Source organism: Chroicocephalus ridibundus, chromosome 16 (assembly GCF_963924245.1).
Source record: "Chroicocephalus ridibundus chromosome 16, bChrRid1.1, whole genome shotgun sequence".
In the NCBI taxonomy this organism is placed as follows: Eukaryota; Metazoa; Chordata; class Aves; order Charadriiformes; family Laridae; genus Chroicocephalus; species Chroicocephalus ridibundus.
The window spans coordinates 4,884,481-4,900,313 of record NC_086299.1 but is presented as its reverse complement, the minus strand read 5'-3'; the positions used below and the strand labels follow the sequence as shown (position 1 = coordinate 4,900,313).

At 54.1% G+C, this 15,833-nt stretch overlaps 1 protein-coding gene across 2 annotated transcripts in view; it reads left to right on the top strand.

The window, feature by feature from the left end:
• KAZN (kazrin, periplakin interacting protein) overlaps positions 1-15,833 on the top strand; it is a 239,552-nt gene that overhangs the window by 141,090 nt on the left and 82,629 nt on the right. The window contains exons 1-2 of one of the 2 annotated variants that reach the window (XM_063353937.1): positions 1,920-2,027; positions 3,089-3,266. In XM_063353937.1, the coding sequence (XP_063210007.1) occupies positions 1,962-2,027; positions 3,089-3,266 (244 nt within the window). In that variant the 5' untranslated portion in view covers positions 1,920-1,961. Of the gene's footprint in view, positions 1-1,919; positions 2,028-3,088; positions 3,267-15,833 lie in introns of those variants that run through there. The other variant, XM_063353936.1, reaches the window with a different exon arrangement.

Here is a 15,833-nt window from a genome sequence, read left to right as displayed (position 1 = left end):
TAAGGTTAGATTGAGTACGGAGGATAATTTGGATTTTGCTTCAGCAGCTCAATGTGTTCTTGGGAGGCTCAAATCAGTTTTAACCCGATTTTTTTTTTATGATAAAAATAATGCGCCTGCACTTTAAAGCCGAGTTCCTTTCTGCTGAAGCTCACGTTTTATTCAAGTGCGACGGCGAAGTTTTGCATATGTGGTACCGCGATTGCACATTCAGGTTATCTGGTTACATGCATAATTCTCTCATTTGCAAAGCACAGTTTGCAGCAAATACTCATGCAAATTAGGCATGAAACCGGGCATTTATCTTGATTAGAATTCAGTTTCTATATATACTTAAAGAATTTTATCTCGTTCAGGGAGGGTTGCATAGATGATGAAGAAAGAATTTGTAGAATTGCATTTTTATTTCTTTTTTTCCTCCTTGCGGGTTGTTTGCGCGCCCTTTGGGAATTCATTAAGGAAAAGAGCCCTTTCCACCAGTATTCCAAGTGCCCTGGCCCAGCGCTAGCGGTGGGCTTGCAGATGCTGCTGGAAACTCAGTCAAAAATAACTTGCCCTTGATTTTCTTTGTTTAATAAAACCCTTTTACGGATTCCAAGGCGCAGATGCCCCTTGACAAGGACTGGGTCCTTTCCACTCTCGGCTGGACGCACCTCCCAGATTGGGTCGGAGGTTTGGAGGGCCCCAGGCCCATCTTAGTGGTGTTTTTCAGCAAACCGATGCGACAGATTTACCCGATTTCTGTCCCTAAAAGCTGCCGGGGGGACACTGCATTGCCAGACCCTTCTGCTTCTGCAGAGCCACGTCCCAGCGCTCCCCGGGGACCGTCACCGCGCAGGACAGTGATGTGCTTCTGCTTTATCTCACGTCAAGCCTCTCGCAGAACCATCTTTGCAGCTCTCGGAGAAAATAAGCCCCTTTCTGTCCCTTTTACTGCATTTTGGCGAAGGGCTCCGCACTGCCAGCCGCGATGCAGAGGGAGCATCCTGAAATTCAAGGAAATGCCCCCATTTCTCAGCTTGTTTCAGCCAAAAGCCTGAGTTTGGGCAAATAGCGGAATGTTTAGCAAATTGTACGGACACAGGCAGGGCTGTTTCTCCCTCTTTTCTTAAGGATTGTAATTTTCTCCATCTTTTCCTATGGCGAGAGCCCTTCCCACACCCATTCCCATTCCCCTTTGGGCTCCTGCGCCATTCCTAGACCCATTTGTGAACTTTTTAAGCTGCACAAGACGGGGATGAAAACAGGCAGCGCTGCCGCCCGCAGCTTTGGGAAGCAGGGATGGGTCCGGGGGGGTGGCAGCCGTGCAGGCCAGGGTTTCCCGGGCGGCATCACTTAATTTTTGATGGGGCTGCATCATTTGGAGGGTGAGGACGGCAGCTCCGCAGCCTTGCTGCAAACCCTGGCCAGGGGCATCGCTCCGAGGCATCCGTAAGGCACAGGGAAACATCAGCGCTCCCTCTAGCAGTCGCTAGCTACGAGACCGAATAATTCTCCATTTTTCACCCCGGATTCGTGCCACGCGAACCGCCAGCGTTAAGGACTCTCGCATTAACCACTGCTACAGCAGTGACACTGCACGAGTTGCTCTTTCCCCCCCCCCCCCCCCAAAAAAAAAATCCTTCCAGGGGGATTTTTTTGGAGCCTGTTTTACCTCCACCTGCTGCACACAGGTTTGGGGTATGCCCATGCACCGAGATGAACCTGAGCCCAATTAGCAGAAAGGCACTTAATGAGGGGTATTTTCAGCGCACTGCGGCGCTCTCCGCACCCGCGCAGCGGCACCAAACTTCCCCGGGGGGCTGGGGCGGGGGGGGGGGGGGTTCTCGCTATAAATGCAGCGCTGCCCGGCTGCCTGTCCCCCTTCTCCCCCCCCCCCCCAACCCCGCGCAGGAGGGACCCGCCTCCGCGGCAGACGCCGAGCGCCGCGTACGAGCGCGTAACGCCGCGCAGCGCCGCGGATGCCCTCGGCCGAGCCGCGCTCGCCTCCGTCGCGGCCCTGCCCGGGCTGCCGGGGGGGGCAACAGGTAGGGGGCAAACCCCCACCCCCCCCCCAGCACAACCTGTACCCTCTTTGCACAGCCCCCCCCCCTTGCACCCCCTTTGCGCGGCTCCCTCCCCTTTGCGTCCCGCTTGCACACACCCCCCCCCCCCGCACAGCCCCCCTTTTTCCTTTGCACCCCACCTTGTACAGCCCCCTCCCCTTTGCACCGACCCCCTCTCCTTTGCACCCCCCTTCCGTGCCCGCCCCCCCCCCCGCCTTGCACGGCTCCCTTCCCACGGGCCCCCCTTTTGCACAGCCCCCCCCCCCTTTGCTCCCTTCCCACGGGTCCCCCCTCTTGCACAGTCCCGTCCCCCCTTTGCACCCCCCTTGCACAGCCCCCCCTCTACCGCACACCCTTCCCACGGGTGTCCCCCCCCCCGTTTCACAGCCTCTTTGCACCCCTTCTTGCACACCCCCTCCCCTTGCGCACCCCCCCCTCTTCCGCACCCCCTTCACGCGGGTCCCCCCACTTGAACAGCCCCCTCCCCTTTGTACCCCCTTCCCACGGGTCCCCCCTCCCCTTTTGCACCCTCCCGCGCACACACACCCCCTTCGCACAGCCCCCCCCCTCTTCCGCACCCCCTTCCCACGGGTCCCCCCCTTGCATAGCCCCCTTCCCACGGGTCCCCCCCCTTTGCACCCTACTTTGCATAGCCCCCCCTCCTTCCGCACCCCCTTCCCACGGGTCCCCCCCTTGCACAGCCCCCTTCCCACGGGTCCCCCCCCCTTTGCACCCTACTTTGCATAGCCCCCCTTCTTCCGCACCCCCTTCCCACGAGTCCCCCCCCTTGCAGAGCCCGCTCCCCTTTGCGCCCCCCTCGCAGAGCCCCCCTCGCAGACCCCCCTCGCCTCGCACCGCCCCTGGCGCCGCCCCCCACCCTCGCACCGCCCCCCCCCCCCCCTCAGGCAGCCCCTTCCCCTCCCGGCGCAGCGCCCCCCCCCTCGCCTCTCCCCCTCTCTCACCTCTCTCCTCCTCTTCCTCCCCCCCTCCCTTCCCGTGTCCCCTGTCCCCCCCCCCCGCCCCCCCCCCCCCATCCCCCGCAGGCCAAAATCCTCCACATGATGGACGACAACAAGCAGCTGGCGCTGCGCATCGACGGGGCGCTGGCGGCGGCGGGCCAGGAGGTGACGGCGCTGCGAGCCGAGCTGGCCGCCACCGGCCGCCGCCTGGCCGAGCTGGGCAACGACCCGGCCATGGAGCACGGCCCCCACAGCGCGCAAGGTGGGTGCCGGGGGGGGGAAGGGGTAAGGGAGGGAGGAGGGGGGGGGGGGGGAGTGCGGGATGGGGTGGTGGCGGGAACGGGGAGGGGGGGTTTGGGTGGAAACCGCCTCCTTTCATTCATTATTTTTCATTGTTTTAGTGATTTGTGTTCTCCCCGGGGTGTATGGGGGGGTGGGTCTCCCGGTTAACCCCCCCCCCCCCCCCCGCCCCGGCTCCCGTAACCAGTTTCGTAACTGGGGAGGGAAGCAGCCATGTTACAGCCGCCATCCCGGCGCTCCGGCCGCGGGGGGAGCCCGGTGTCGTGCAGGGCTTGGGGGGGGGGGAGCCCACCCCGCAACGGCCGATGCCTTGCGTTGAGCCTGGGGGGCTCCGCACACCCCCTGTGCCGTGCGCGCATCCCCCGTGGCGTACATGCATCCCCCCCGTCGCCGCCCTGAAACCCCCTCAAAAGTTGTCACCAGGCCTGGGAGGGGGACACCCGGACACGCACCCCCCGAGGGTGGCAGAGAGGGTGCGGGGGGGTGGGTGGGAGGTGTTTTATGCTCTGGGGTTTGCGTGAGGGTTAAGGGGGGGGTCCCAATTGCTTCTGCAGCGCTGGCGTCGGGGTCCGGCTCCCGCCCGGCTGAAATTCACCGGTTTCTGGTAATCAGGGTAGCGCTGCCGCTGTTACTTTAGAAACATTTCGATACAAAATAATAATAATAATAATATATATATATATATATATTTTTACCAAATAATTGCGGGCTCACCTGGCAATTCACCCTGGAGCAGCCTTGGTGTCAGATTAGAAATAATGCGAGCCCCACCTCCCTTTGCCGATAACTGAGCTGAATTTACACCTGCATGATAAAATTGCCACTAAAATGCCACTAGCTGCTACTTAGTCACTGTGAGTATCTCCGGGTGTGTTATTTAACCCTCACGTTTTGGTTAAGCTGTAGCTTTTTGAAGGTAGTTCTGGGTGGGCATCGCCGCTCCAGGCGGGCTCCGGTGTCTGGTTGGTTGGGGCGTTAGCGCAAATTGATTTAGAGGGATTAATTTGCAGATTTGTGCCATCCAGCCTACCTACAGCGTTATATTTTGCTGTTTCGGTAGCGGAGGCGGGGGGGTGGCGGTGGTGGTGTGGGAATTCCACTTTGTTAAACAAAGTTAATCCATCATCAGGTGGGATGCGGCGGGAGCCAGACCCGGCGGAGCTTCCCAGTAGCTGCTGGTACCCGAGGGATAAAGTTAGGTGTGCGGTCGGGTATTTTCCGAGCTGATCCGCATAGGTGCCTCTGGGTATAATCTGAACCTGACCCTGCCACAGACTGCATCCAGCCTACCCAGGCCCTTTCTTTTATCAAAAGCTGCTGAAAGAGCAGGAGGAGGATGCCTTCATCTTCCCCCGCTGGAGCTGGGGGGGGATCGGGAATGCAGCCGGTGACACGCTGGAGAGGGCATCAGTGTGCAAACGCAGCCTTCCAGCTAGAAAAGCGGGTAAAATCCTTTGGTCGCTCGTGCACACGCCGCTTTCTGTGGGTATCCTGTGTTTTGTGGCTTCTCCCGGAGAGTTTTGGAGAGACGCGTGTGTTTTTGCGGAGGGGCAGTGCCTTTGTTCCCGCAGCACGCCCCGGCGCGGGAGGGATGTGTGTGATGTTCTCCAAGGGTCAGGGTTTCTTTTTGGCTTTCTCGGAGTTTTTTCCGATCTGCTGAGTGATGGAAAAACTCCTCTTTGGGTTCCTTTACTGTTAGTGTGCTGGAAAACAATTGGTACACTATAACGGTGCCAAAGAAATGCGCTCTGTTCCCTGAAGCGTGTGCCCTTCTGCTTAATAACTATAATTCCATATGCTTTGGAGTGAAAATGGAAATGCCAGGGGTTGGGAGGTCCCTGGGATTGGTGGCCGGGAGTGGTTCTGTCTTTGGCTGGATGTGAGAGCGGTGCCTCCAGCGGCTGCCGAAGTTGACGGAGGGGTCGCTCCATCTTCCCACTCCTTAAAACTGGCAAATCTGGTTCAGTGTGCCAATGTCCAGGAGGTAGGAGAGAGGATGCTTCCCTAACGAGGTGTGACTCCGTGGCCTTGCAGCTGTAGATGCGGCGTGGTTTGTTGTTGGTTTTTTTTTTTTCCCCCCTTCCCCATGAGTTTTAAGAGGCTATTATTTAAAATGTGATAAATCCAGCCATGTACCACTGGTGTTAGAACAGACACCAATCAGTTAAGTGTAAAATTGCATCTGAAGTGCGTCGCGTTCATTGCGCTGGTTGAGGAGAAGGGGGAGAGCACTTGGCCTCTGCGAAACCCGCTGATTAGAGTCACTCTTTGCTTTGGGTTTCCTCCCCGAGTTTGGTTCTATTGTTTCTATACTCTAGGTACGCTCTTCTGCATCCCTCTGTGCCTGTATGGGCAGGACCAAGATACCTGTAGCCAGGCTTAACGCTTTTCCGCAAGGATTTTGAGACAATGCTTGGAAGGCTGGGGTGAAAATAATTATCTCTGGATAGCTCTGCTGCCTTGTGGCTTGGCAGTGGGAGGGTTGCCAACGTAAATACATTAAAGGAAGGTGGAAGGCTGGCGAATTGGGTGGGCAGCCGCTTACCTGCAAGTGCCGGTGTGGGATATGCCGGTGGGATGTGTGCTGGTGGGTTTAAGGAGGGGGATCTGCTTTGGTGCTGGTGGAGAAGCACGTGGCAGGATGGCCAGGTCCCTTTGCTCGTGGTGGGCAGGAGCCGGGTGATCTCAGTGCTGCAGGCAGGTGCTCCAGGTCGGTCCCAAGTCGGGGGGGAAGGAGGTAAATGTGTGCCTCCGTGCTCGGCTCAGTCAGTAATTAATACCGAGTTTGTGAAATGTGTTATTCGTGTAATTATGGTGCAGCTGGAGACAGCTCGAGGTAATAACTCTGCCCCTTTTGTGCAGACTGAGAGTTTTCTCCGCTATAATGCGCTATTTTTGCAGCGGTGAGGTACGCTTCAAGGGCTCGCTTTACGTAATTTAAAACAAAACCGGAGGAATTCAGCAAAGAGGGAGAGCAGGAGTGGATGGTGGGTGTGCGTGGGTAGGCAGGAATGGAACTTGTGCATTGTTACCGTCCTTAGCCCGAGCGTTAATCATTCCAACCTCTCAGTCCTGACAGTCTTTTTTAAACGGAGAGTTTGCTGGGAGAAGTATTTTGGCTGCAGCCTCCGTCGAAAGCTGGATGCGGATCGGAGCAGGGGGGGAGGAAATCAATATTTCATGTCCCCGGCGCTTAGCACAGCAATTACAGGCAGCTCTCGGTAACATCACTGGAGCCATGTGTCAGCACCCTCGTGTTTGAATGAATATCGGTTGAATTCCTGGCACGCAGAAGGTGTCCCCGTGCCCGGTGGTGCGGGACAGGCGGCCGCGTGGGGCGGGATGCTGGCGGGGACGGGGGGATGCGGGCAGAGCATCGCAGCAAGCGCCGTTGCAGCTCCGTCGTCACCTGTGGCCCCCGTTCACGCTGGGCGGTGCCTCTGGGCTTTTGGCTTAGGGTCTTGGCTGAATTTACGCCTGTATTTTCAGTAATCTGAGTAAAACCAGTACCAGTGGGGGAAATCCAAAGTTTGGGTGCGAGGGCTTGCCGTGCCGAATCGGGCGGTTGGTCAGCCTCGTGTTTTTCCTTGAGTGTCTCCTCCTGGCATTAAATGGAAAACACCTTAATTAATTAATGTTGGTAAAGTGCTTGAGGATGTAAAGCACAATCAATAGCGAAGTGTTATTAATAATCCCTTGCTCGGCAATTTGGCTTCTCTGGCTGCCGATTTCAGAGCGTCAGTGGCACGGGGTGGTTGCTGTGTCCCGGCTCGCGTCGCGCGGAACTGCGGGGGGGATGGTGGGGTTTCCATGGCTGCTGCCAAAATTCGGCGGGGAAGGGGGCGGGAGCTGCACCCTGCCCCGGGAATAAAGGATTTCTCCTCCTTACTGTGCAGTGATCGCGGGCACGCGCGGCGTAAGAAGGATTTCAGTCGTGCCTTGGTAGCTGGTGATGCCAAAGGGCCAGGAGGACCTTTATGCTCATGACAGCCTAAAATAGAGTTTTCTCTTCCTCTCTTTGATCTCTGTACACTTTCAGAGCTACAATGCAAAGACTTTGACTCTTGCCCAGGAGGCAATCAGTTACCTCTGCGCTGTTGCTATTTTGCGAGTAATCATCTCAGGCTGTTGAAAATGTACCATTTTCATCTTTTCAGAAATCTTCCCTGCTATTTGTTCTTCCAGAGCTTGAGAGCTGATACTGTAAAGGAACCTGAGGAATTTGGGTACTGCTGTCCAGTTGCGTATCGGGAGGGTTTTTGCACTTATCTCAAGATCGTGGTCTTGCTGTGCTATTACTTTTTCTAAGCATTTCCTAATTTATTTACCTCTGCCCTGCGTAGTTCATGGGGTAAGGGAGCAATTAGTTTCACACTCTGAAACAATTGCATGCACTGGGGAGTAAATTTGTGTGTCGCGATATTCACGTGGTGGCTTTAGGCACAAGGAACTGGCTGCAGGTAGCACTTCAGGTCCCTGGTACATCCTTAGTCTGTGAGGATGTTAATTTAAGATATCCTTTCTGGAGTTTTTGTATGCAAAAGCCTCATCTGGTGCGGTTAGCATAATATTTAGATTATTGTTCCCTTAGGGGCCTGTCCAGGGGAGTTTTAGCGACGCTCCTGAGGATGAGTGAGCTCGAGTAAACTCTGAAGTTGAAGGAGGACTTAATCCAGGGCTTTTGGCTCCCTGGTTTGTAGCGTAACCATGAAGATGTTTGGTCTTAGATGGGGAGAGGGAGGTATAAATAGGTCCCAGTCTTTAATTTGGGGAAGATTAAGGGCGATTTTGTCTGTTGGATGCAGGCACTCTCAAATAATCACTGGTGGGGCTGGGTATCCTCCAAACAGACAGCCTTAACTCCTGTTACGTATTCTTTGTTGCTCCAAATCCGTAAGTAAACTCAGTGTTTTCTGGCACCGGGGCCAGGTGATGCAGAAAAATCTGCAGCCCTTAGGATGAGACTCTGGGAGCTGCCAGAAGAGGCTTTGCAGCTGGGGGGGGCTCATTGCCCGACTTTTGAGGGCCAGTGTCTTCCCTCGAGCGCTCCCTACCCCTCCCCTTGCACCAAACAGGGCCAAAGTACCTCGCAGTGAATTCGTAGACTGTGTTGGGTTGGAAGGGACCTCTAAAGGCCATCTCGTCCCACCCCCCTGCAGTCAGCAGGGACATCTTCAACTAGATCAGGTTGCTCAGAGCCTCCTCCAGCCTGGCCTTGAATGTCTCCAGGGATGGGGCCTCCCCCACCTCTCTGGGCAACCTGGGCCAGTGTCTCACCACCCTCAGTGTGAAGAACTTCTTCCTAATGTCTGATCTAAACCTGCCCTGCTCTAGTTTAAACCATTGCCCCTCGTCCTGTCGCTACCTGCCCTTGCAAACAGCCCCTCCCCAGCTTTCCTGGAGCCCCTTTAGGGGCTGGAAGGTCTCCCCGGAGCCTTCTCTTCTCCAGGCTGAACCCCCCCGGCTCTCTCAGCCTGTCCCCACAGCAGAGGGGCTCCAGCCCTCCCAGCATCTCCGGGGCCTCCTCTGGCCCCGCTCCAACAGCTCCGTGTCCTCCTTGTGCTGAGGGCTGCAGAGCTGGACACAGTGCTCCAGGCCACTAATTTGGCCACTAAACTTCAGCGCTAGCACGATACGCAGCAGAGCTTTGGCATACAGCAGAGCTTCAGTCTCCAGCTTGTTAAAATTCAATTCTCGTAATTTCTTGTCGACAGCGGGAGGTGAGATAAGAGCCGTGGGTACTGGCGCAGCAGCTCGCGGAGCCGGTGTGCTCAGAGCCCGGCTGCGGTTACTGCCGAGCACAAAACCCTGGGGAACGGGTCCACCAGAGCCCTCGTTTTTCAGGCCATGTCCTTGCCCATGGGATGCTTGAAGGCTCGGGGGGTTGTTCCTCGCTGCTTTGCCATCTATTCCTGCTTGCTCTTGCTGTATAATTAATTTTGCTGGAATCTTTATGGCTGGTGCTTTCAGGTGTTGAGATCGATTTTGTGGAAGCAACAGGTCTGGAGACCTCAAGCTAGAAAAAAATACGTATTTTGATGTTTGAAGATGTGTAATGTGGTAGCAGGAGGTGGAATGGGTTTAGTTGTTTTGGTTCTTTTTTTCCCCAAAGAAAGAGCAGCAGCAGGTCTGGGCTGTCCCACCAGAACAGACGTTGAACGACCGCTTTGGAGAGCGTTGGCCGAAGTCCTTCTCGTAGTCAGTTTGCTGGGAGGAGTTGTGGAGGGGAGGAAAAATTCTTCCCAAGGTTTTCCTCGTGCAACCCTGACCGTGGCGGGGGGGTGCTTGGAGCCTTGGGGGTGCCAGGGTGGGGGTTTGGGGGTGCCCCCACCCGGGGCGAGAGGCTGAGGCTGAGCGATGGTGACAGGCTGTGAACCAAGGGGACCTAAAGATAACAGAGGCTTTACGGGAGGACAATGCGTCGCCGGGTAAGAACAACTTTGCCGAGGTGTTGATCGTGATGGAGTGTGACACTGGCCGGAGGCGGCGGCTCCTAGGGACAGCCTGATACCCCGGTGCCCCCCAAGCCGGGCTCTGGCTGGGGAGCTTCAGTAATCTGATAAATCGCTTATTTCTCTAATCTCGTTAGTCCTCACCTTCCCCAGATCCCTGCGAGGAGCCACCAGAACGGGGACAGAGCTGGCTGTGTGTGACACAGGCTGGCTGGTGCCTGCTAGGCTTGGTGTGGGTGGCTTTTTGAGGCAGATTTCTGGTTGTTTTTTGTTTTTTTTTTTTTTTTTTCCCTTTGGCCGTGGCTGATGAAGTGATGTGTCTGTGTCAGAAAATTGCTAACTCGCAAAGCCCTCCCGCTTTCGAGCGCGGAAGGCGAGCTGCGGCAGAGAGCCGGTTTTGCGTGGAGCCACCTGATGAGAAACGGGCTTTTGTCATTAGGATTTCTGACACCCGCGTGGTGCGGGAGCTGCAACGGGAAGGGCTGTGTTTGCCCCGAGAAAAGGAAAAAGCTCTCGAGTTTTGCTTTTCAAATGTGTGGTCAGCCACAGATTTTAGGTACCCGCAGCACCACAGCTAGGGTTTGCTTCTGGATCACTCAGACGATGGGAAAGGAGCAAAGATGCCCATGGAAAGATGAAGAGCGTGGTGCCATGGGAAAGGCTGTGGACACCCAGGAGACCTAATGTTTGGGAAGGGGTCAACCTCATCACTGAAGAAGGAAAAGGGACTGAGTGACGCTCTGCCACAGCATGGTCTAGAGCTGGGCTATATCCCGCTCTTGGAGGATCATCCATGTCTGTTGCTGCTTCTCCAAACTTTTTTGGAAGGAGCATGTCTTCTGAGGGCATCCATAAATCCATTTCTCACCCTTCGCAGTCCTTAGAGTCGTTCTGCCTCACATCTTTTCATGCCGCTTCTCCCTCTAAATTAAAATTTCACAGGTTTTACAGGCTGCATCTTGGGAGCTGAACCTTGTGGGGGGGGTTACCTGACGGGGAGCTGGCATGTCACAGCCTGTGCTACTGATGTCCCTGGGGACACGCTCCTCTCCTGGGCAATGGCCACTTTATTGTCCCGCTTCGCTGGGGGGCAGCCGGAGGAGCGAGAGGCAGGGATTCTGCCCCTCTGCTCTGCTCTGTGAGACCCCCCTGCGGTGCTGCCTCCAGCGCTGGGGCACCAACAGCAGAAGGGCACGGAGCTGTTGGAGCGGGGCCAGAGGAGGCCCCGGAGATGCTGGGAGGGCTGGAGCCCCTCTGCTGTGGGGACAGGCTGAGAGAGCTGGGGGGGTTCAGCCTGGAGAAGAGAAGGCTCCGGGGAGACCTTCCAGCCCCTTCCAGTCCCTAAAGGGGCTCCAGGAAAGCTGGGGAGGGACTCTGGAGCAGGGAGGGGAGCCATGGGATGAGGGGGAATGCCTTTAAACTGGAAGAGGGGAGATTGAGATGAGATATTAGGATGAAATTCTTTGTGATGAGCCCCTGGCCCAGGTTTCCCAGAGCAGCTGTGGCTGCCCCATCCCTGGAGGGTTCAAGGCCAGGTTGGACGGGGCTTGGAGCAACCTGGGCTGGTGGGAGGTGTCCCTGCCCAGGGCAGGGGTGGCACTGGGTGGTCTTCAAGGTCCCTTCCAACCCAAACCATTCTAGGATTCGATGATTCATTTGCCTTTTAAGTCTTATAAAACGTGGCATTTGCAGAAGTGAATGTGTCTGACAGTAACAACCTGCGCCACCCAGCACTTTATTTTAACTTGCCAATCGAGTCCCTTGGCCACCTTACAAGGGGAGGGTTTTCCAATAGTGGGTGCACACGAGCACGCACGGCCGTTGAAGCGCAGAGATGATGGTAGATGAGGGCTGGCACTGCACCTGCATGCTTCTGCTCCAGCCCGTTGTTTTTAAGCAAACTGTCCCATCATCTTTCCCTGGAAACTGGGAAAAAATAATGTGGGGCTACCGTTGGCCTTCACCAATGGGCAGCCCAGCGCTGGGTCTGGGCAGTGTTCATGCAGGAGGCTCCTTGCCCTGAGTCACAGTTTCCCTTGGTCCCTTTTAACAGCAGAATATCCCAAAATCCTTAGGTTGGGTTTCTTGTTTAGGTGTGCACAAGAGCGTTGGCTTAAAAGGTCTTTGTAATGTTTTGCTCTTGGTACTTGGGCGGGTTGGAGTAGTCTCTGCCCATCGTAAAGCAGTATTGTTTGGGGTTTTTTTCCCCCTGGGTATTTCTGATTGCTGTAAGATACTGTTGCGGGGTTGAAATTTGCTGTAGGCTCACAAGCATGGGAAGCGTTAGCCTGTTTTCCAGGGAGATGTGATGTATTAGGGGGTGGAAAGCAAAGTGAATTGATTTGAAGAATAGATTGGGGGAGCTTACCTTTGATGTCTAGATTTAGATGGTCTAGGTGCTCTCTTAAGTTGCAGGAGGGGAAAAAGAACATCTTCAAAGAAACCTAGAGGACAGCTGTAAAGGTGTTATTGGACTACAATGAGATTTTTTTTCGGTAGCAAAATCTCCAAATGCAGCTGCACTGAGGGTGCAAGGAAGAGCAGAGCCCGGCTCGGAGTTACTGTCTGGGCGTCGGATGCTCCCTCGGAGCTGAACAACGTCGTTCGGTGATTTTTGTGGGAGAGCGGCACATTCAGAAAACAGGTTCCTCATCCTGTGGTGGCAAAATATTCTTTCTATGCGTTTCGTATTGTTTTTTATAGAATTATCTAGGTTGAAAGGGATCTTACAGATCATCAAGTCCAACCATCAACCCAACACTGACCAAACCGCCACTAAACCGTGTCCCTCAGCGCGACGTCTGCCCGCCTCTAAATAAATCCAGGGGTGGCAATTCCACCTCTTCCCTGGGAAAGCCTTTCTCTAGCCTTAAACGCTCCCAATTATTCGCTTTTATGTTTTTCAATTACTGCATTATCTGCTCGGGCAAAACCTGTCGTTTTATCCACCTTGGAGATGCTTAACGTTAATCCCTTGAACTTTTATATCCCCCATAACGTATCCGGAGTTGTTAAATGCCTTTGCCCGAATTTGTCGTTATTTCTTTGCTGCCAGAAGTGACGTCTCGGGCAGGAGAGGAGGAACCGCTCCAGGCGGGGACGTGGCGTGCTCCCCACTGCATTTGCATCAGATAATTGAATCTGCAAAGATCTTTGTTGTCATCCTTGGGAACGGAGCTCGTTTTAAAGCCGCGCAGGGTTTTGTTCAAATGAGCTTCGGTTTCCTGCGCGTTCTCCGCTGGCGGTGGAGAGGGGTCCTAACTTGATGGGTTAGGGTGAGAGGGCTGATTAAAGGAGTTACCAAAATTCCATGAAAAGCTGCAGGAGTTGGTGGGGCTCTGCAGCTCCTGTGGGAAAAGCCATCAAAAATAAAAAGCTCACAGGGGCGTGGGCCTGAGAAACTGTAGGAGGGCCACCTATTTAGCGAAAAGGCTTTATTTAATGCCGTGAAGGTGTATTTTGGAGTAGCGTGTTGTGATATAAGCAAAAACTCTGCAGGATTTATTAATTACAAGGTACCTGGGCAGTTGCTGAGTGTTGGCTTCAGGGTGGATTCCTGCAAAGCCCTGGAGTCCTGGTGCTTTTGCACAAGGGATGCTTTTGGTCGGTTGTCGGAGCTGCTGGGAGTGGGGACGAGCCTGGGAACGAAGGGGACTGAGCGTCTCCCCGTCGGCTGGTCCTGAGCATCTCCTGGGGATGTCCCTGCTTGGTGCCCAGCACTGCCAGCCCCACTTCAGGAGGCGCTGGTTGAGCAGCCTTCAAAGGGGGAGAAGGGGGTGAACGGGGCGTGCTGGAACAGGGGACAAGAGCTGCCGCCTTGCCCTTCTCGCCAACATTCTCGTGCCCGTGTCGTCATGGCTTGGGTCCAGCTCTGGGACTTGAGCTCCCAGAAGCTGCTAAAGTTTTGCTGGAGTTGCATAAAGGTCTGCAGTTGTCCCCAGGGCAAGGCCTGCGGTCCCCAGATCCCGCTGGCAGCTGCTGAGGTTGCTCCGATTGCTCCGAGTGGAATTTACGGTGGCTTTCAGGCAGAGCAAAGCTTCAGAAAGCGCTTTTAAGAAAGCGCTTTCACCACTTTTGCAGAGAACCTTTTTATGCGCTGTTCCTCGTGCATCATTTCCAGGCTCTTTTGGTAAACGATCTAATTTAACACATCTACACCCTGCTTATCGCTGTGGTTTCTGAGCGCATTCATTAGGGACCAGTTTGATTTGGGGCGTAATTCCTCTGATGGGCGCATTTGCTCTGCAGCAGGGGAATGCCTTTGATGCAGCATTACGCGTATGGCAAGATTAATGGAAGGCACTTTACTAAATAGGTTTGAATACCTCATAGGTTCCTTAAAGATTCTTTTCTTTTTCATTTAAATGGAGCCGTATTATCTTGGGCTGAGGTCTGTTTGGTGCTATTGTGGTTTGTGGACTGTAGTGCTGCCGGGGTTGGACTGCCGCGCACCAGGGCGTCTGTAGCTCCTGGAAATAGCCCGATGCTAAATCTGGGTACGTGGTTGTGATTATTTTATATTTGTTTTAATTTTTCGGGGGGGGGGGGGGGAGGGGGGGAGCATGCATAAAAAAGCCATGAGAGCTCTCCGCCTGTTAATTAGTCCAACAGTAACGCGGTAATGACCACCCTGCAGGATTAAAAACCCATATGCAGATAACGCATTAACTCCGCTTGTTGGCAGCATTAAATGATCCAGAGAGTATCGAATGAGCAGAGCTGGCTGGCGTGCCCGTGACAGCCTGTCGATACCCTGATGTCAGCACGCGCACCTTTGACCTCATCACGAAGATTTAGTCAAAACCGGCTCTGCACGGTCATGTTTTCCAGCGGATGCAAATATTGCGCCGGGAGAAAGCAAGTACGTCCTTGTTGGTGAGAGACCCTTTGTGGACGGCCTCGGGAGCAGCATTTGAGTATAAATCTGCAGGGCCACAGATTTATATTATTTCAGGGCTTTTATTATCATCCTGACATACCTGGTTCTTGGACGCTTGGGGTTTGGTGCTGCTGCGAAGGTTCATTTCCCTTCGTTTCAAAGGGTCGTTTCCACCCCTTGGTGCCATCCTTAGGCCAGGAGATGGTTACCAGCTCTGTGAGAATGTGGGCGACCTGGGCCAGTTCTTTGCCCCAGCCAAGCCCATGGGGCTGGAAGGTCTGGCGAGGGATTTTGGCAGCCATGCGGTTGCGGGACGTGCAATCCTTGGTCAGGACGTGCCTAAGGGGCTTTTGCTGTTGGGTTGGTGGATACCTGCTGCAGGAACTCGTGCCCAGCGTCATCTTGGGCTGGGTGCCTGAAGTCACCCGAGTACCTTCAAAAATGCCGGTGTTGGATCCTCCAGCATATTCTGAGCTGGAAGCAGCTGAGCTTTTGGATTCTCTTGGAGAAGGAAAATTATCTGAGGCTTGCTGTGATTTATGCCAGTTCCTTTTAGTTGCAGCTGTACATAGAGACTCCAAATTGGGGGTTATTTTGCCTAACTGCAGTTTTTGCGAGGTAGCTCTTATCTGCTAATTCATTTTTGGTCGTTACTGCCGATGCAAGTACAAGCTTATTTTGCAGCAGTGTTTTGCATCTTTCCTGGGCTTGAATCAGCAAATGAGTGTCAGTATCTTTGTGACAATCTGGTGAGGAGAGGGGAAGTGGAAAAACTGAAGTGATGCTCTGAAGATAATTTTGTTCATGGGGTTTTTTTGTATCAATGGTCAAAGACACTTATCAAACCAAGTATCTTGAGTAGAAGGGCGAGTTAGATATTGCTGGCTACAGATGGATGGCATGAATGGACGTAGTGCTGGAGGTAACTGGTAGGAAATTATTAAACATACTCTTGTTCCCCTGGGGTGTGTTTCCAGCCTATCTTGAATTTCTTTAAGCGTGTGTACACAGTTCAGAGGGTAATACCATTAATTAGACCAACAAGAAAGACTAATAAAAAACCTATAACCCCCTCTAGTATACTAGGTTTATCCCTGATTAGCAGAGCTGCTCTGGTCTCATCATAAATCTGTGTATATGTCATTAGGAGAGCAGTATCAAGTTGGTAATTAACATGGCCAAAAAGATTTCAACGTTT